Source organism: Anopheles moucheti, chromosome 3, assembly GCF_943734755.1.
Source record: "Anopheles moucheti chromosome 3, idAnoMoucSN_F20_07, whole genome shotgun sequence".
Lineage (NCBI taxonomy): Eukaryota > Metazoa > Arthropoda > Insecta > Diptera > Culicidae > Anopheles > Anopheles moucheti.
In genome coordinates this window covers 69,497,501-69,517,286 of record NC_069141.1, presented here as the reverse complement: position 1 = coordinate 69,517,286, position 19,786 = coordinate 69,497,501, and the positions used below count along the sequence as shown (strand labels likewise).

At 48.4% G+C, this 19,786-nt stretch overlaps 4 protein-coding genes across 4 annotated transcripts; 1 reads left to right on the top strand and 3 right to left on the bottom strand.

Moving 5' to 3' along the window:
• Positions 1–6,012: 6,012 nt before the first annotated feature.
• Positions 6,013–14,580, top strand: LOC128302080 (serine protease nudel). The gene is made up of 15 exons (XM_053038805.1): positions 6,013–6,133; positions 6,790–6,939; positions 7,014–8,732; positions 8,839–9,956; positions 10,026–10,359; positions 10,432–11,668; positions 11,744–11,913; positions 11,989–12,102; positions 12,175–12,349; positions 12,412–13,023; positions 13,092–13,261; positions 13,321–13,644; positions 13,724–13,853; positions 13,918–14,133; positions 14,200–14,580. Exons 1-15 carry the CDS (start codon positions 6,103–6,105, stop codon positions 14,570–14,572), a joined length of 6,873 nt encoding a protein of 2,290 aa, XP_052894765.1. The 5' UTR covers positions 6,013–6,102; the 3' UTR covers positions 14,573–14,580.
• Positions 14,581–16,046: 1,466 nt separating this feature from the next.
• Positions 16,047–16,850, bottom strand: LOC128304735 (general odorant-binding protein 67-like). Its single transcript, XM_053041952.1, has 4 exons — positions 16,809–16,850; positions 16,566–16,742; positions 16,232–16,498; positions 16,047–16,157 (listed from the first exon to the last, which is right to left on the bottom strand). Exons 1-4 carry the CDS (start codon positions 16,848–16,850, stop codon positions 16,047–16,049), a joined length of 597 nt encoding a protein of 198 aa, XP_052897912.1.
• A 439-nt stretch (positions 16,851–17,289) lies between these two features.
• On the bottom strand, positions 17,290–18,096 carry LOC128304835 (general odorant-binding protein 67). Its single transcript, XM_053042074.1, has 4 exons — positions 18,049–18,096; positions 17,795–17,986; positions 17,472–17,723; positions 17,290–17,412 (listed from the first exon to the last, which is right to left on the bottom strand). The coding sequence occupies exons 1-4, from the start codon at positions 18,094–18,096 to the stop codon at positions 17,290–17,292; spliced, it is 615 nt and encodes a 204-aa protein (XP_052898034.1).
• A 366-nt stretch (positions 18,097–18,462) lies between these two features.
• LOC128302955 (general odorant-binding protein 66-like) lies at positions 18,463–19,491 on the bottom strand. Its single transcript, XM_053039806.1, has 4 exons — positions 19,252–19,491; positions 18,913–19,176; positions 18,810–18,837; positions 18,463–18,566 (listed from the first exon to the last, which is right to left on the bottom strand). The coding sequence occupies exons 1-4, from the start codon at positions 19,489–19,491 to the stop codon at positions 18,463–18,465; spliced, it is 636 nt and encodes a 211-aa protein (XP_052895766.1).
• Between the last annotated feature and the right edge of the window lie 295 nt (positions 19,492–19,786).

Sequence of the window (19,786 nt, the reverse complement as noted above, 5' to 3'; positions counted from 1 at the left end):
TGGTGAGTTCTCTGTCTCGGTCAACGCGGAAAAAGCATCCTCCTGCGTTGAATGCTCTCCTGGTATCAGAGCTTGACAAACTGGTCATTTTTGGTGAGTTCTCTGTCTCGATCAACACGGAAAAAGCATCCTCCTGCGTTGGATGCTCTCCTGGTATCAGAGCTTGACAAACTGGTCATTTTTGGTGAGTTCTCTGCCTCGATCAACACGGAAAAAGCATCCTCCTGCGTTGGATGCTCTCCTGGTATCAGAGCTTGACAAACTGGTCAGTTTTGGTGAGTTCTCTGTCTCGATTGACACAGAAAAAAGCATCCTCCTACGTTAGATGTTCTCCTGGTATCAGAGCTTGACAAACTGGTCATTTTTGGTGAGTTCTCTGTCTCGATCAACACGGAAAAAGCATCCTCCTGCGTTGGATGCTCACCTTGTATAAGAGCTTGACAAACTGGTCATTTTTGGTGAGTTCTTTGTCTCGGTCAACACGGAAAAAGCATCCTCCTGCGTTGGATGCTCACCTTGTATAAGAGCTTGACAAACTGGTCATTTTTGGTGAGTTCTCTGTCTCGGTCAACGCGGAAAAAGCATCCTCCTGCGTTGGATGCTCTCCTGGTATCAGAGCTTGACAAACTGGTCATTTTTGGTGAGTTCTCTGTCTCGGTCAACGCGGAAAAAGCATCCTCCTGCGTTGAATGCTCTCCTGGTATCAGAGCTTGACAAACTGGTCATTTTTGGTGAGTTCTCTGTCTCGATCAACACGGAAAAAGCATCCTCCTGCGTTGGATGCTCTCCTGGTATCAGAGCTTGACAAACTGGTCATTTTTGGTGAGTTCTCTGCCTCGATCAACACGGAAAAAGCATCCTCCTGCGTTGGATGCTCTCCTGGTATCAGAGCTTGACAAACTGGTCATTTTTGGTGAGTTCTCTGTCTCAATTAACACGGAAAAAGCATCCTCCTGCGTTGGATGCTCACCTTGTATAAGAGCTTGACAAACTGGTCATTTTTGGTGAGTTCTCTGTCTCGATCAACACGGAAAAAAGTATCCTCCTGCGTTGGATGCTCACCTTGTATAAGAGCTTGACAAACTGGTCATTTTTGGTGAGTTCTCTGTCTCGATCAACACGGAAAAAGCATCCTCCTGCGTTGGATGCTCACCTTGTATAAGAGCTTGACAAACTGGTCATTTTTGGTGAGTTCTCTGTCTCAATTAACACGGAAAAAGCATCCTCCTGCGTTGGATGCTCTCCTGGTATCAGAGCTTGACAAACTAGTCAGTTTTGGTGAGTTCTCTGTCTCGGTCAACACGAAAAAAATATCCTCCTGCGTTGAATGCTCTCCTGGTATCAGAGCTTGACAAACTGGTCATTTTTGGTGAGTTCTCTGTCTCGATCAACACGGAAAAAGCATCCTCCTGCGTTGGATGCTCTCCTGGTATCAGAGCTTGACAAACTGGTCATTTTTGGTGAGTTCTCTGCCTCGATCAACACGGTAAAAGCATCCTCCTGCGTTGGATGCTCTCCTGGTATCAGAGCTTGACAAACTGGTCATTTTTGGTGAGTTCTCTGTCTCGATCAACACGGAAAAAAGTATCCTCCGGCGTTGGATGCTCTCCTGGTACTATACATTCAAAAACTGATAGTTTTCGAAGAAATTTTTCACGACCAACGGGAAAGTTAGTGTTTAAATATTGCATAACTTTCGGCGGTTTTTAAGCAAAATTGCTGCAAAATTTTACTCGACCAAGTTTAAATATTGCATACCTTTCTTCGGTTTTCGACCAAAATTGCTGTACAAGGTGCTACCTCTCCGTGGATGCTCTCCTGGTATCGGAAATCGGAAAACAGCTGGTTTTGTATGGAATTTCTTACCAGCCGACGGAAAGTTTGAGCGAAATGAAGGATGCTTTCCGTTTTATTTATCTTCCTTACTTTAGCGATCGTTCTCACGTGTTTGATAGTATGCAATAGCAATTGTGATGGGTAAATTTGTCCGAAGCTGCAAATGTCACCAATTGAAAACCATGCTCTCCTGGTAACGGAAATCTGAAAACAATTGTGTGCACGGCTATGGTATAGTGGTTTTCACAGTTGACCTGCACCAATTTGTTGCCAATTTTGACTAATTTGTCAGCATTTTATCAACTCTCGTGGCCCTGCACATATTAATGTGAATTTCGATCGTTCGCTTGATTTTCGCGTGATAAGTTAGATGCTCCAATTTTAGGTCGGTTGTCCGTGTGTCAAGAAATCCAAGAATTACTGGGCCGATCTAATCGGTCATTGTGAAGACACTTGCGATCATTTCATCACATATACACTTGCACATTTACATCAGTATGAAACACACTATGTGCTCCTCAAAATCCTGCTGCGTTGGAAGCTCTCCTGGTATCAGAGCTTGACAAACTGGTCATTTTTGATGAGTTCTCTGTCTCGATCAACACGAAAAAGCATCCTCCTGCGTTGGATGCTCTCCTGGTATCAGAGCTTGACAAACTGGTCATTTTTGGTGAGTTCTCTGTCTCGATCAACACGGAAAAAGCATCCTCCTGCGTAAGATGCTCTCCTTGTATCAGAGCTTGACAAATTGGTTATTTTTGGTGAGTTCTCTGTCGCAATCGACACGGAAAAAGCATCCTCCTGCGTTGGATGCTCTCCTGGTATCAGAGCTTGACAAACTGGTCATTTTTGGTGAGTTCTCTGTCTCGATCAACACGGAAAAAGCATCCTCCTGCGTTGGATGCTCTCCTGGTATCAGAGCTTGACAAACTGGTCATTTTTGGTGAGTTCTCTGTCTCGATCAACACGAAAAAAAGTATCCTCCGGCGTTGGATGCTCTCCTGGTACTATACATTCAAAAACTGATAGTTTTCGAAGAAATTTTTCACGACCAACGGGAAAGTTAGTGTTTAAATATTGCATAACTTTCGGCGGTTTTTAAGCAAAATTGCTGCAAAATTTTACTCGACCAAGTTTAAATATTGCATACCTTTCTTCGGTTTTCGACCAAAATTGCTGTACAAGGTGCTACCTCTCCGTGGATGCTCTCCTGGTATCGGAAATCGGAAAACAGCTGGTTTTGTATGGAATTTCGTACCAGCCGACGGAAAGTTTGAGCGAAATGAAGGATGCTTTCCGTTTTATTTATCTTCCTTACTTTAGCGATCGTTCTCACGTGTTTGATAGTATGCAATAGCAATTGTGATGGGTAAATTTGTCCGAAGCTGCAAATGTCACCAATTGAAAACCATGCTCTCCTGGTAACGGAAATCTGAAAACAATTGTGTGCACGGCTATGGTATAGTGGCTTTCACAGTTGCCCAGTTGATTTGGTCATTGGACAAATTTGTCAACTCTCGTGGCCCTGCACATATTAATGTGAATTTCGATCGTTCGATTAAATTTCGCGTATTAAATTTGATGCTCCAATTTTAGGTCGGTTGTCCGTGCGTCAAGAAATCCAAGAATTACTGGGCCGATCTCTTCGCTCATTGTGAAGACACTTGCGATCATTTCGTCACATTTACACTTGCACATTTACATCATTATGAAACACACTATGTGTTCCTCAGGCACAATTTGATAGTCAGTAGCCAATTATAGGGATACAACACCACAAAGCACTCACTAATTTTTCTCAAACAAACTGAGTTTTTAATGCAAAAAAACGAGACCGCTTTCAGCACGCACGACAATGTTTTAGCAAGACTACTATGATAGGTTCTTCACTTAACACATCGTTTTTATATCAATGCATACTTGATTTCTTCAAGTATCTTTTTTCGTGTTCTTTTTTTAATTTAGATCAACGATTTCGCGGCGATAATCTCCAACTGCAGTATTCTACAAGGGGATATGATGAAATATTTGGACAGTGTGGGATGAGTAGACATAAGCTGGACCTACAATCCAGCTTCGATTAAGTAATAACCAAGAAAGACAGAAATGGTATTCCAAAAACCATGAGGTATGAAATATCAAACGGAAAAGAGAGTTCTAATGATTGCAATATGATTTTATTCATATTCTATGACAATGCTAGCTATGTCGTAGTACACTGACAGATTGTGTCGGTTATAACATCATTACCGGCTTGCAAACTTGCAAAAATTGTGACGATCAAAAGAATAAACACAATACTCCACCACTATACTGTTCCGAAACACGCAGGCAGGACATTTTCACGGATCTATCGGTGAGAGAAAACAATATGCTGTTAAATTTCCAAAAAATGCACAATCGGCACAAATTGTTTGGGGCCCCCAACACGGCGAGGCCCTAGGCGACCGCCTACTCCGCCTACCGTGTGATCCGCCGCTGATTTGATTTAATGAATTTTCCTCTGCATTCGGCTCCATCTGGGCATCATCCTCATTGATGACGGCACCACTATCTGTGTTTGTTCCCGTGCTCGATTGTTTCGGCTGTCTTCCTCGGCGGTGTATCTTAAACATACCATGAGTGGTGGGAAACCCTCTTCACTCCGTGGAAACAGGAACGGGAACTGTAGTGGACACATCATCGGGTTGGTCTCATACAATGTCCTTAAGGATCCTGTAGCACGATGTTGCAGCACAATCTCTCGTGTTTATTCCGATGCGAACCAATTCGATGGCAAAGTATTCCTTGAATGCTGTAGTTGTAAATTCCACCACATGCCGCTTCTCGAAGTTGGCGCACGTATGATTGTAGCTCTATTGAGAAGAGTACAGACACAGTGGTGATGATTTAGCCGGTTCCGATATTGTATTCGAAGATGATGATGGACCATTTGAAGAAGATGATTAACTAGAAGGGGCCCCGAAGGGTACCACAAAAGGTCCCTGGCGAATATATGCAAGAACTACCCGGGGGACGGTTCAAAGGGAATTCGGGGGCCCCGTCTTACTGCGCTTTTTGTTTTACAGGCCACAACTATAATTCCGCCCTGGGACTCCAAGGGGATTGATCCTCCACTGCCTGCTTCGGTTAAGGCAACATTCGAAATGGCGTATATATAGATATTTTTTATACCAAAAGAGCATACAAGATCATATTCAACCGATGGAATATAAAAACTGTAAAAAACGGATCCAGTTTTCCCACTTTAGACTTAAGTATTATTTTCGCTTTAACCAACTCTCCAATACCATCAATCACGCTCATGTTTACAGGAGATATCAACATCTGTTAGTACAGCATCTTCTATCACGATCATCGATATCTTCTTTGCATGATGATCTTCGGTTATCTATAATCATAAAACATGATTTCGGATAATGTAATCAATATGTTGCAGGAATTTAATGTTATAATTTTGAAAGAAATGAACATGTGTAATAAAAGTGTAAGTATAATTAAATAATATAAGTTGTCTTATTATTTTAACACATTAAACATTATTCACCATCAGTGATTAGTTCTTTCAGCAACAGACCATAACCTACCTTTCAGGTAGGCTCTTCATTAATCAGGGCTCGTAAACTTATTTAATAATTCGATGCAAATTTCGGTTTTCTGGCCCCATTTAAACTCAGCCTAACGTGGAGGAACATCGCAAAATGTTGTAGCTATGTTTGACCCTACTCTATAATGGTAACAGGCTTTCTTAGTTTACTTTTAGTTCTCCAAATAACTGCTCCTTAAGTAATTAAAAAAAACACACTCACAGGCCTCTATGGGCCTGCCGTGCAAAAGTTTGCTGACACAGGCCAAACGTTGGTGACCGAACGCAACGAAAAAGCCATTACGATCGATCAACGGACGGCAGTAGTTCGGCAGCCACCGTGGCTGAAACAGTGTTCCCTTTGCAGGTGCAAACATCGAGTTCACTCCGCGTGCGGAAGGTGCGGACGTCTCGCAGTGTAAGCAGAAACGGACAGCCAGCGGTGCAGAAAATATCCGTTGAAGTGAAGTGCAAAAAAAGTGCAAATACACATTGAGCGGATTCTTCGATCAACGATCAACGATCAATCTAACCCACAGCATAAATCGTGTTTTGTGTCAGTGAATGTGTGTGTGTGTGTGTGTGTAAGGTTAAACGGTTATGCGTTCGAGTGTTCACAGCCTACTGTTCTGATTCGCATTCGAACAGAAAAAAACGAATCTTCAATCAACGCACACAAAATGGCGGAACACGATCAAATCGTTCTCGATGGTAAGTGGCAACAGTGGAGTCGACCGTGTCCTACATTTGTGCCGCCCCATGTCTGCTTCCCTGTTTTGGGTGCTCCACTCGAAAACTGACCCGCAAACTTTCAAACAAGCGGCAATTGATGAAAAATTGGCACAAAGTAGCCTGCTTTTTTTCCCCCATCCTTCTTGGGCCCAAAAACCGTTGGGAGAACATTTTCTCTTTTGAAGCTAGTAGAAAAGAAAAAAACAGCGCCTCCAGTGTGTGTTTTAGTAGGAAATTTCAACATACCCCCGAAATGCTTTGATGTAAACAAGCAAACATCGGAGGGTGGCAAACAGGTGGGCATGAATGAGAGGTGCGCGTTGGGCGCTTGGGAAAAAGTTTGTAAACAAATGGTTCCAATTTCTCGTACGTAAGCGGAACTGTGCGCCATTATATAGGTTTGTCCGACAAATGGATGCACAACAACAATAATGCCGGAGTTGGTCCGTTCAGGGTACATATAAAGGTGCGTGGCATAACCTAGTTAGAGGTGGACATTGTTGTGACACGCTTGCGATTGGTGATCGTGAACTCGAACTTTGTTCTAGTTAGCCTGAAACTTCCTTTCTTTCGTCCTTTTGTTCTTACTACTACTACTACTACTACTTCTACTACTTCTACTCCAATACTCCCAGAGGAGCTATCGTCCTCCTCTGCCAGAATGCAAAAGCTGACGATGAGTGCTGCACGAACGAACATGATGTGCCTGATGTTGACCGCGGTCGGTGGAGTGATCATTATGTCCGCCATTGCTTTTGGGTTCTACCTGACCATACCCTCTTCAGGTATGTCTTACTGCCGGTGTGCTTATGTGAGGTTATCTCCTACTCAATCGCTTGTGTTTGTCCTCCACGTCCAGTCCTGTCACAGCAAACATCGAGCGGGATTGAGGTAGAACCGGCCTCGGTACAGGAACACGACGAGCTGGAAGAGGTTCGTCAACTATACTTCAAGGCGGAAGCGCAGGACGTGCTGATGGGATCGCTTCAGTTGTTGGAGCTGATGAAGGAGTTCGAGCCAATTCTCGAGCGACAACGCCGCCGCAGAGATGTAGGCGAATTCGTACCCAACCGTATCACCCGGGGAGACGATCGTTCCGAGGAGATCACTTACGGTGTTCGGCGGCGCGTTCAGCGCGAATTCGACTATGGGATGGTGCCGATCGTGTATAGAGGGGCGATGGTAGAACCCGCACTGCCGAGAAGTTCCCGTAACCGGCGTCATGCCATTTCGCTTGACGAGCTGCAGCGTGCTAAGCGCAGAGCCCAGCACGACTACCGGCGGCTGGAGAATGAGTACAATCGGTGCCGGAAGGAGGCACCGAACGGGAAGTTGTGTGATCAGATCTACGAAAAGCTGCAGCGCTTGTCGGAGGAGATGAACGCACGCTTTATGGAGATGGCGAATCTGCTGCAAGGCTTCCACGAGGTTGGTCTAACGACTGAGGAAACCGCCACGTATCCGCAGGTATTTTTCGGCATCAGTGAACCTATTTCGACCAGTGTTACCACGTCCGAACGAAGCACTACCCCCAAACATGATCGAACGACGGCAACCGTTGAGCAGTTGGTGAATGAAACGGACATTGCTCGCAGAGTGTCTGAAGCAGAGTGGAGTACCACTACGGAGACGGCGGCAGTGAGCACTACACCAGTCACTCCGTTGGTGTTTGACCCGAACCTCCACCGACCGGTGGTGAACAGTTCCATCCGAAGCTTGGATGATCTGTTTGAACACATGAGACTTAGTGATGCGATCCAGATCACTTCAGATCCCACCGAGCGGACCACCGAACGTGAGGAACTCTTTGAGATGGAGGTCCACTCCAGCTCTCCGCCAGGTCCGCCGACGTTGAAAACTTCCTCACCCTCGACGTCCACCCGGTGGACTACTACCAAGAGTCCTTTGCAAGCGGCCCGGAACCTCCACGACGTGGTGGATCAACTGCAACTGGCGCAGATGCTACAACCGCACCCATTCCACGAGGATCTACTGCAAACTCCACCAGACAACATTGACGAGTTTGTGATGGCACGGTCACGCAACCGGGATCATATGCACCACGATCCTCACCACAAACCCGTGGTTGTCGATTCGTCCATTGATCCGTTGCGATCCGTGCATCAGCAGCACCCTCAACAGTCGCTGATGGTGGGACCGAGTGCACCATTTCTGAGCCTCTGCGATCAGCTCCGCTCGGCGACGGGCAGTGGTGGCCACATGAAGCCGGTCCACACGGGCAATTTCCAGGCGGGTGTTCACCATTCGCCCGGCATACCGATAACGGGCGAAGCGCACAAAGCGTCCTCGCAGATCATTGTCAACTCGGCGTTCGGTGCCGGGTATGTGCCGAACACGGTTTGCTTCTACCAGAACGCACCTCCGGTAGGAGCGCAAGCAGGGTACGGATTCCGGCCCGCTACTGCTGGGACTGGCTCGTACGTCTACCCGCACGGTGGTGGATATCCACCGTATCAGCAGCCAGCACCGCAACACCATCAACATCCGGGCGCCGGAGGTAAGCAACCGCTGAATGATCCAGCGATCGATGCACTCATTCAACCACGCATTCCCGAAGGTGTGTGTTTGTGCTCTCGTGTTTGCGTCAGGGCAAACTCTTCAATGTCCCCAACAAACCCTTGTTCATCGATCTTCATCTTCATCATCTATTTTTCTCTTCCCAGCTATGATCAACATGCCGGTTAGCATTCACAATCTCCATCACCCTGGGGCCCGCGTTGGTCCGGAAGTTGCAGCAGACCCGCACAGTCCCTTTCTACTGTGCTCCATGATGTACAACAATGATGCCGCAGGTCAACCTGATGTCCATGGTACCACGGCGTCTCCGCCAGTGCGACACCACCTGGGAAACGAATCCCACCCCGAGCCGGAGGACCCGGAGGACCTCGCGTCGATGTTTGCCGCGGGCCGTTCTTTGGCGGCACGAGCCAAGGGTCGTCATCACTGCCGCCGGGGTTGGGTATCGTGCTTCAGTTCGCACCAGTGCGTAAAGCGCAGCAGCTGGTGTGACTCGAAGACGGACTGCATGGATGGTAGTGACGAGAGCGCTTGCTCCTGCGTGTCCCGTTTGCCGAAGCGCAAACTCTGCGACGGATATGCCGATTGTCCGCTCGGTATGGACGAGATGGGATGCTTCGGGTGTGAAAAGTTCTCCTTCTCGTGCTTCCACACGCAGGACCAGTATCGGGCGGCGCACCGGTCCGGTTCGATGTGCTACACACTGCTCGAGCGGTGCGACGGTTTCGACAACTGTCTCAATCGGAAAGATGAACAGGACTGCACGATGCTCGTGAAGGACTTGGGCCACTATCTGGCGTACTCGGTGCCCCACTCGTCCGGTGTGCTGCATCGCAACTATCGCGGCAAGTGGTACCCGGTGTGCAACAATCCGTCGCAGTGGGCACGGGAGGCGTGTGACGCGGAGGTGGGACCGCAGGACCGTGAGCCCCTGTTGAGCCATGGACACGGCAGCCTACCGGGGCCGTACATCAGTCAGCGCGCGCACAGTGAGGTGTCGCAGCCGGAGTTTAGCGACGGGTGTAACGGTGTGTACGTGCAGGTTAAGTGTCCTCCGGTGCGATGCGGCACCAGTAAGCAGCAGGAGCAACACTTCGCCCGCATCAGTGTACGTTCCAGACGGCAGACCAACGAAAGCGAGATGGTCGAGAGTGTGCGCATCGTCGGCGGTAGCCATGCCGAGCCGGACGCGTATCCCTTCATAGTGGGCATCTTCCGGGATGGCAAGTACCACTGTGGTGGAAGTATCTACAACGAGCATTGGGTAGGGTATACAACAACTCCCGGACTTCCAGACTTCCCCGGTCGCTAATGGTAGGTCTTCGCTTTGCAGATCATTTCAGCCGCCCACTGCTGTGACAACTTCGATCGGCACTACTTTGAGGTGCGTTCGGGGATGTTGCGGAAGCGTAGCTTCGCACCACAGGTCCAGATCACCCACGTCACGCACATGATCATACACCACGCGTACAGCTCCACGCTGATGGCGAACGATATTGCGTTGATGCGCGTGGAGCATCCGTTCCACTACAACCGTTGGGTGCGTCCGATCTGTCTGCCCGAGAGGCATCGCACTACGGACGATCGCGATTGGATGTGGGGTCCCAAGCCGGGTACGGTCTGTACCGCTATCGGTTGGGGTGCTCTGCGGGAGCGTGGCGGTGCCCGTAAGTATGCCCGTATCTTGCCGCCTTCTTGAAGGTGATCACTTCATCTCCGTATGTGTATGTCTTCTACAGCCGATCATCTGATGCAGGTTTCGGTGCCGATCTTAAGCTACTGCAAACACAAATCCGATCGCGACAGCCTGCAGATCTGTGCCGCCGAGGAGGAAGGCGGCCATGACGCGTGCCAGGGCGATTCTGGTGGTCCGTTTGTGTGTCAGAGTAAGGCGAACCCGGCCGAGTGGTATCTGGCCGGTGTGGTGAGTCATGGTGAGGGCTGTGCTAGAGCGCACGAACCGGGTGTGTATACGCGTGTAGCGCTGTTTATCGATTGGATCACGGAGAAGGTACATTCCCAGCTGCCGGCACGTACCGCACGCGCCGACTGTCCCGGCATGCGGTGTATCTGGGGTGGCGGTATCTGTCTTCCGCGTGGGAAGAAGTGTAACGGGTTCGTGAACTGTCTCGGAGGTGAGGACGAATCGGGCTGTGCGATGGATCAGATGCTCCGGTCAATGGCACACCGAGGTGATGAAGATAGTGAAGAGAAGCAGCATGACACCGCCACACCGAGAGCCTCAGAAGCGCATGAAAGTCGGCAGGTGGATACGGTGGATACGAGCACGGAATCCACCACACCACTAGAATCGGGTGAATCTACAACGTTCGCCGTGTTTGAAGCGAGTGTCGAAGCGCAGGAGAGTATGATCGTGACCAAGACAGCTCAGACAGATCCCATCACAACGACGACACCGCGTGAGGAGGTGTCAACGGAACCGACCACTACGGAGATCACAACCACCGCATCAAGTACATCTCAGGACACATTAACAGAAGCCATCTCAGTGGAAGTTACAACAGCATTCCAACAGAGTTCCAGCTCTGAATCGCCATCCTCTACCGAGGAGCCTACAACACCGACTACGTCCTCCACAACCGATTCGGCAATCATTTTCCCCGTACACGACACCGAGCAGGATGGGCAAGAGTTTGAGTTTGTCGCACCAGTGACGTCTTCTACCACGGAGGTCATCTGGAAGGCTTTGGAGAAAGCGGTCAAAGAGGTGCGGGGACAGGCGCGATCAGAAAACAGTTCCTCGTTGGTGAACTCCACCACCTCGTCCACTACCGCAAACCCATCGGAGGAGCTTCCCGATCATCCATTTTTCGACGATCTGGATGTGATGCACCAGCAGAAACACAAACGGGTAGCCGAGTTCCGACTGACGGTACACAATCTGCACACGCAAGCGAATGTGCCGACAGTTCCACCAAACGACACCGCACAGTATCGTCAGTTTTCCTGCAAAAAGTAAGAATCAATTTAGTCGAAGTTTGAGGTTGTGAACGTAACTCCACTTTTGAATATGATCGCCCATCTCGCTAGCATCACCCAACGCATTAACATGGCACATCGGTGCGATCGGATCGTCGACTGTGAGGATGGAAGTGATGAGCTGAACTGCACGTGCCGGGACTTCCTGAAGGATAAGTTTGACTTTCTCATCTGCGATGGCAAAACGGACTGTCTTGATCGTACGGATGAGCTGGGATGCAGTAAGTGATCTTCGGGTGTTCGGGGTTTGTTTGTTTGTGGACACTATTGTACAACCAGTGCTTCTCTTTCGCTAGTGAACTGCCAGGTTGGTCAGTATGCGTGCCGTGTCAGTCAGGTTTGCATTCCCAACGTGCAGGTGTGCAATGGACATCCGGACTGTCCACTGCATGAGGATGAACTGGACTGCTGTAAGTATATATGCACCGATCAGCTTCGGATCGGGACTCAGACTTACCCCTGTACATTCGCATATCACCTAGTGGCCCTCACCGATGGACATCGCGTGTACTTCGATGCGAACAATCTGACACTGTTCCGCAACACCGGAATCGTCACCAAGAACACGAACGGCACCTGGGAGGTTCTGTGTGGAGCGGTACTGACAGCGAAAACGGAGCATGCAGTCGAGAAGATTTGTTCATTTCTAGGATTTGCGTAAGCGTTGACCCTTAGACGTCACCATATGAAGAGTAACCACTAATCCTTGGATCTTTCAGTGGCTTCCAGAACTATTCGCTGCTATCGATCACACCTACCGAGCTACCGGCCGGGTTGCTCGTCAACAGTGGCGATCACCACTACGTCAACATTACCGTCGATGCCACCTGTCAGGCATTGCGGGTTTCGTGCGTCCAGCATATCAACGCCACCGAGCACGATATAGCGCACTTCGAGCACAACCACGCGCAGGAACCGGTGCAGGTGAACATACGCCCGCTGAATCCGATCCACCGGCCACACCATATGCCGCAGATCGTCTTCCAGGAGAACGCACACATCGAGCTGGTGGAGAACTTTGGCGATGATTACGATTGGCCGTGGAATACGAACATCCATCTCGACGGCGTGCTGATATGCAGTGGGTTGATCATCGATGCGAGCTGGATCATAGTGGCCGGCAGCTGTACACGGTTGGTGAATCTGCGGCATCAGTATCTGGCGGTTGTGGCCGGTGGTGCGAAGTCGTACCTGAACATTGAGGGACCGTACGAACAGGTGGTGCGCGTTGACTGTTACCATTACATACCGGAGGCCGAAACGGTGATGTTGCATCTGGCGACCAAGCTAACCTTCAGTCGCCACGTGCTGCCTACGTTTGTGCCGGAGAAGTAGGTCGAATGCGTCGTAGTCGTAAAGGAGGTATACTCATAGAGGTGTTTGGTTTGGTATCTTGTAGTGAAAACGTCACGGACAGTGAATGTCTTGCGGTGGGACAGGATAAGTATGGGAGAACGAAGACGCTACGTGTGCATCTCAACGGGACCAACTGTCAAGGCGAACGTGTTCGGTGCTATCATAAGGATCTTAAGCAGCCTTACTATCATCATGAGTCGTGTTACACCCCGGGTAAGGTCCTGTAGTCTCGTAGTGCGACTCCCTGTTAACATTAGCCTATTCCTCCGCAGAAGCGACACGATCCGGTGTGATTGTGTGCAAGACGAGCCGATCCGGATGGTATCCGGTAGGGTTCTATCAGCACAAACGAGGTCTCTGCGGTTTCAACGAGGTCGTTCGGGTGACGAGTTTGGTGGAATCGTACCACAAGATCCAGCACGTGCTGCACAACGAGCAGTGTGGCGATCAGCTGTACGGCGAACCGCACTGTGCTGGGAAACGCTGCCGGTACGGCAAGTGCGTTGGCGAGAAGCTGCTGTGCGATCGCAAACCGGACTGTGGCGATGGGTCCGACGAAAGTCCCGCACTGTGTGCGACGCGCAATCATACCAGTAGTAAGTTGAAGATTAGAATGAAACGACTTCTTTGACTTTTTTTTACAACCTCGTAACGTATTCTGGGGCTCTCTGTCAGACTGTCTGCCGCATCAGCTGCGCTGTGCCAACGAACGGTGTATCGATAAGGCCAACTTCTGCGATCGGAAGAACGATTGTGGAGACTCCACCGATGAACCGCACGATTGTTCGTGCTACACGTACTTGAAGTAAGTCTGTTGCGTTATCTGCGTTTGATGTGCCTTACATCATTCACCGTTTTCTTTACCGCAGAATTACTGATCCGGGAAAAATTTGCGACGGAGTGCGCAATTGCTGGGACAAATCGGACGAAAACCCACGCGTCTGCCGGTGTCACGCGACGAGCTTCCGGTGTGGCGAGTCGGACATTTGCGTGCCGTATGATTTCGTTTGCGACAAAGAGCGCGACTGTCCGGATGGGGAGGATGAACAGTACTGTTACGCACTGCAGCAGAACTCTTACGAAGCGTAAGACGAAGATGCCTAACAATCATTGCAGCACAATCAAAACTAAACTCCCTTTCCCCCTTCCAGCGGGTACGGTGAGCTGATGGAGCAAAGTTATGGCATCTGGCACTCGAAGTGCTTCCCGAAGGCGACCAAGTTCGATGACGAGTACATGCGACGCATCTGCGAACAGCTCGGCTACAGCCAGGTAAGAAAGATCTACGGGCGGGCGATCGTGGAAGGGGCCCGGTTGCGTACCGCCAACGAGACGGAAAGTGCCGTCGATAAGCTACGCCGCACGGCTACGAAAACGATCGTGCAGAACAAATTCTCCAAGGTGATCATCAACAAGAACCACACGTTCTACATGAAACCGAGCAGACCCATGTTTAAGGTGATCAATTGGAACTATGAGGATGAGCAGGCCTGTCACCGGTTGGAGCTGTTGTGTGCACCATAAGGCTCTGGCCCGGGTAGTTGTTAGCAATAAAATAGCACCTTAATGTTAAGAAGCAATCAAACAAACAGACTACCGCGGCACTGATTCACCTCCGAAATAAGTGTTGGTGGTGAGTAGAACCTCGTTTAAATTACGTTGTAATAATAACTCAACACTGTTAGGAGTAGAACGTCGTACTCTTCAGTCGAAGTAGATATTTATTAATATGTAAGTCCATCTTGCAGTTCATAGAGCTCGTCATTGTAGTTACTCTTCCATTGTACTTCCACACATACGATCCAAAACACCTTCAGAGTATCTTCAAGTTCAAGTTCTATATAGTCCCAGCTTCGTTCGTCAAGTGTTTGAGTGGAGAAGTTTTCTCAGGCTGTAGAAATACCGGATAATCGCCAGCTCAATATTGTTGTCGATACTGACTTTTGACCCAAGGTAGCTGGCATTTTGGACGACTTTTAAAGTCCAATCACCTATCTATACGTCACGCCTGCGTAAGATAGGATTTGTAGGCATGGCTTGGATTTGGCACCGTTAATCTCCAACTCGAGGTTTTCTGTCGCCAACTCAATCCTTTTGGTAAGCATCCGCAACGTAGTAGAGCCTTAAACCAATTAGGTCTATTTCATCAGCGTATCAGGATCTGGATTGACTTATAAAAGATGGTCCTCGAAGCTTCCACCTCCGAGTAGCGGATTACCCTCTCTACGATGAGCGCTAGGTTGAAGAGTAGACAAGCTAGCCCAGTTCCTAGGAGCAGATCCTCGGTGGTGGCAAAAGGCCCTGAGAGTTTTCCAGCCACCATCACCTGGCACGTGTCGTTGGAATCGCATAACAACATGACTACATGATTGTCAACACCAATGGCACCGTCGACCGTAGGTCATCGGAATGCAGATGTTATTTTGAACATTCTGTAGGAAGACGTAGCAGTTGGGATGAACATCAAAGACATGCGGTATTCATCAAATCTGTGAGCAAAGAAGTTATCGCGTATACCATTCCCAAAGGACCAATCAACGTAAGTACTGGACCTAAATACATACTAATCTATGTGGTCTAATCAGATCTTCTTCGCCGAGTGGAAAGAGATGTATAACGACAATGATCGACGCATTTTAGTCATTGTACAATTGATTCCCTTGCTCGAGAAAGAGTCGGTTACAGCTAGAAGAATGAAGAATGAAAGTTGGTTTCGCTAAATACCGCTTCTGGTCTTGCAGGAATGTAGAAAGGAAGAAAGCGGTCTCAACGTCTAAATTTGGGTAAACTTCCCAGCAAATTTGTCAGATTATGTCACCATAGAAGTCGCCAGACACTCAACAATAAGCACCAAACGTACATCTCGATTGCAATCTGTTTATTGATACGGTATGGTGATGCCCAAACACAAAAAACACTCACACACACACACACAAACGTTAGTGGATAAAAACGCCTTTACCATCGACGGACCATTGCTGACGGAGTGTTGTGCTTCTTACTGTCTCGGTCCACGACCCATCAGCAGGAAAAACGGACAACCACTGTTCAGCTTTGTCTTCAAGCCCTGACAGTCACCACTTTCCGTCCAAGCACTAGCCGGGCAACTCTGAAGCAGAAAACGTTCTTCGGGGTAAGTACTGCTGAGATCCTAATGCGATCTAATGCGAGCTTCAGTCTTACCTTGAACAGAGTCGTAAACAGACAGTTGACAAATCCTTGAGGAATGAAGCTACAGCCAGCGCGGTCTGGGGAAGACGATATCGGCGCAACACTGTAGGCGGGATCGTTCTGGATCTGTCGGGCACAGGTGTCCACCGCTCCATTAACTAGCGAACCAAAGTTTGGGTCCGCACCCAACGTGCTCGCCATCGATTTCTTGATCGCGTCCGTGTTGAGTGCATTGTTCACGAATCCACCAGTCTCCGCCATGGCGCACTGCATGATGCACTGCAGGACGAGATATCGGATTAGTGTGAAAGTCGGACATCACAAGCGACCCCTTCCATGTACTTACACAACCCTCGGTACGAGGGACACCTGGCGCAGGCATCTGGGCGGGCTGTGGATTATTCGCTTTACACTTGTCCATCACCGCTGTATCGATCGGTTTCGGCAGTTTGCAACAATCGTCCGCTGTTACCGTGGTCGGCTGAAAGCAGGATGCATCCGGTGCCGGAGGTTGCGTGGCGACCTAGAATGGGAAGTGGAGTGAGCTGTCCAGGGAACTCTTCCAACTCGCTATCAACGCCACTCTCACCATGCCAACGATGGCCAATGCTACAAACACGAATGAAAGCATGGTTGCTGAACGGAGCGTGTGGACGATATTCAAAGACGGCAAAAGGCAGCAGGTACTTCCTCGTGTGTAGTCTGTTTGGGAACTTCTGACCCGGAAATTGTGTAGCACCTCACATTTTATACAAAAATCTGGATTACACATTACGTTCGGACATTGAATTCGGAACATCCCAATTGAATTGTTGCGTGAGTTCTAAATGCTTTTTCTACGTCCGACCTTGAGCGATACTCGTCTAACACGTCCAATTTACCGAACACCATTGTGACAGTTTGTTGGACTTAGATTAATTTAAACAATTACGATCAATCCAGCAAGCGATAATCGGTGTCATTGTGCTGTGCTAAGCCGTGAGCCGTTGCAGCATTTATTGCTTCGCTTGTTTATTATTTTAAGTTGTGCACTGTTCGGATCACCTTTGCTTTTTGGGATTTAGGACCGATTAGGTTGGTCGCATATGCCGATGATTGTGTTTGCGCATGGCAAAGTAAGGGCAGCCTTTCTTTATCTTGTCCTTCAACAGTGTGCATTCGTCCTTCTGCTGCCAGACACCCGTTGGGCATTGCTGGAATAGGGCGAAAACGATGTAAAGCTTGGCGTTCTTCTGACGCTGATCAGGCTCACCTCAAACAGTGTCCCATACACGCAGTTGATGAACAGTTTTCCCACCGGGTTGCAGCTTGCTTTGTCCGGACTTACGGAAAATTCCGTATCCACGTTAACGCGCTGTTCGCACGTTTTAACCGCATCCTCCAACAGTTTGGCAAAGTTTGGATTGGCTTTGACCGCCGGTTGGATTGCTTTCTTGAACCCGGCAGCATCAATCTGCTTCCCCTTGAAGGCACTCATCCCCTTCAGAATACACTCAGCGATGCACTTAAAAGAGGTAAAAAACGTAAGTGACAGCGTATTCTTCGTATTCTCATGATCCTGACAGTGTCCATTACCGCTCCTGGATGGGGACCGTGCTCTTTAGTATTTTTCTTGGGTGGCCGGAAGGGATGTTCGGATTTGCACTTCTCTACGATGCTCTTATCGGCTAGTGCCGGTATAGCACAGCACTCGTCTACGGTAATCTGCGTACCATTGTGACACCCTAGCGGATCATGCCGAAGATGGCCCATCGTCTGCTCCACCGACTGCGCAACCGAAAAAAATGTCAGGGCTTCTCAACACCTTCGTACACCTGGATGGCACTTACCACTACCAGCAACATCGCACCAAGAAGCACCACCACGTACCGGTCCATGTTAGGGGATTGCTTTCAAGCGCTGTACCATCCCAGGGCCCAATTTATACCCAAACGCGCTAATGTCGCGCCTTGTTAAAAATGCATTAAAAATCCATCATTTGAAATTATTGCGTTGAAATAATTAAATCATACTAATCATACAAAAGAGCTAATGCTAACAGCAGAATACCAAAACGCAACTAATTTTTTTTTGTTTTTCTTTTGCAATGCGTAAAACTTAAGTAAAAACGATAAACATTTTATTTGGTTCAAATTGTCACACACTCGTTTGGTGAGTGTCCACACACACACACAATTCAATACCGTTGGTCCAGCATCGGAAGTGATCCGAATGACGTTCGCTGTTGTGTGCTCGCCACAACCTTATTCCATCTTTTGAGATTCTATCAGTATGTACATTTCGTTCAAATCTTCCATCGTGGTGGAACACTTCGACAAGAATGTCTTCCATTCGTCGCACGTGGTACCTGATAGCCATAGGGAAAGAGAGATGTTTTAGTGCAGGAGTTCCGCAATGCGATTGAACCGTGCTAATTAGACCTGCTGCGATTGATGTCAGTGAGCTGTTGATGTTAAAAAAAAACATGGCGATGTTGCGATGACAACGGTGAGCCATTTTTTATACATGGATTTTTCATCGAATACCATTTTGAGAAACATCTCACTGAGATAAATCGCAGCAGGTCTAATTGCACGGTAACATAACTAACTTCCAGTCCAATCCTTGGTGGGACAGTTCTGCAATGAAAACAAAAAAAGGTGCCACTATTAGTTGTCATCCATCTTGCGTATTTTGCGGACGGTTTGACTTACTGAGTAGAGCTTGGCAGCAGCACACGCCATGGTGAGGCCCGCTATTGCATCACAGTCGCTTAGCGCTGACTTCACTTGTTTCGCCACAGCATTGTCCTTCTCCACCATCGGTAAACACTCCTGCAGTACCGCCTTCTCGATCAGCCGCTTCCATTCGTCGGATGCCTTTATCTTGTCCTTAATGTACGCCTTGATCTGCTCCGTATCCAATCGGTTATCGGACTTTATAAGGTTGTGCTTCTTCAGTACACAGGTGGTAAATTTCTGGAGTTTGCAAATAGAAGGGAGTTAAGTACGCAGAGAGCGAGAGAGAGAGAGTTCTCGTCTCTTAATTCTTACACAACTTTTCTGCAATTGCGGCATACTGGACTGGTCGTATTCGCCCATGCATGCGTGTATCGTTTCGTTCGGGAACATTTCGGGGATGTTACAGCACTTTTCTTCGCTATCCTCCTTACCGAACGCAGGCATCGTCTTGCATACCGAACTAACCTCACCGGTGGCAAGTTGAACGAGCCACAAGAGTGCTAACACTTTAGTCCAAGAGCACACCCGGATGCCGTTGATTGTGGTAGCCATCTTTGCTACGGTTCGGATTCGATATCCCCTACGAACTGACACACTTTGGATCAAATCTGCCATTTTATATACGTAGCAAAAGTGGCACCAAAAAACACTTTCCAGATATTCCTCTTTTTTATCAGCTTCAAAAGCTCTTTTTTGGTGCTTAATGCTCCGGTTTGGAGGCACGGCTAAAGTAAATATAGATTATTGTAATCGGAGTTGCTCAATGCTCACCTTTTTATGTGCAACTCCATTGTTAGTAAAGGGGTCATTCAGAACATTTGAAATGACCTTAGCCGTACCGCGTCAC

What these genes read in the sequence shown, in the direction of transcription:
- LOC128304835 (XM_053042074.1), bottom strand. Translation starts at nt 18,096, where the DNA reads ATGGACCGGTACGTGGTGGTGCTTCTTGGTGCGATGTTGCTGGTAGTG. An exon ending in ACGGTCCCCATCCAGGAGCG is followed by an intron (nt 17,724 to 17,794) that starts GTAATGGACACT and finishes ACCTCTTTTAAG; the next exon opens with TGCATCGCTGAGTGTATTCT. An exon ending in TGTATGGGACACTGTTTGAG is followed by an intron (nt 17,413 to 17,471) that starts GTGAGCCTGATC and finishes GCCCTATTCCAG; the next exon opens with CAATGCCCAACGGGTGTCTG.
- LOC128304735 (XM_053041952.1), bottom strand. Translation starts at nt 16,850, where the DNA reads ATGCTTTCATTCGTGTTTGTAGCATTGGCCATCGTTGGCATG. An exon ending in CATTGGCCATCGTTGGCATG is followed by an intron (nt 16,743 to 16,808) that starts GTGAGAGTGGCG and finishes TTCCCATTCTAG; the next exon opens with GTCGCCACGCAACCTCCGGC. An exon ending in TGTTTACGACTCTGTTCAAG is followed by an intron (nt 16,158 to 16,231) that starts GTAAGACTGAAG and finishes TTTCTGCTTCAG; the next exon opens with AGTTGCCCGGCTAGTGCTTG.
- LOC128302080 (XM_053038805.1), top strand. Translation starts at nt 6,103, where the DNA reads ATGGCGGAACACGATCAAATCGTTCTCGATG. An exon ending in CGATCAAATCGTTCTCGATG is followed by an intron (nt 6,134 to 6,789) that starts GTAAGTGGCAAC and finishes CAATACTCCCAG; the next exon opens with AGGAGCTATCGTCCTCCTCT. An exon ending in TGAGGATGAACTGGACTGCT is followed by an intron (nt 12,103 to 12,174) that starts GTAAGTATATAT and finishes CATATCACCTAG; the next exon opens with TGGCCCTCACCGATGGACAT.
- LOC128302955 (XM_053039806.1), bottom strand. Translation starts at nt 19,491, where the DNA reads ATGGCTACCACAATCAACGGCATCCGGGTGTGCTCTTGGACTAAAGTG. An exon ending in CTGCTGCCAAGCTCTACTCA is followed by an intron (nt 18,838 to 18,912) that starts GTAAGTCAAACC and finishes TTTTCATTGCAG; the next exon opens with AACTGTCCCACCAAGGATTG. An exon ending in CACCAAGGATTGGACTGGAA is followed by an intron (nt 18,567 to 18,809) that starts GTTAGTTATGTT and finishes TATGGCTATCAG; the next exon opens with GTACCACGTGCGACGAATGG.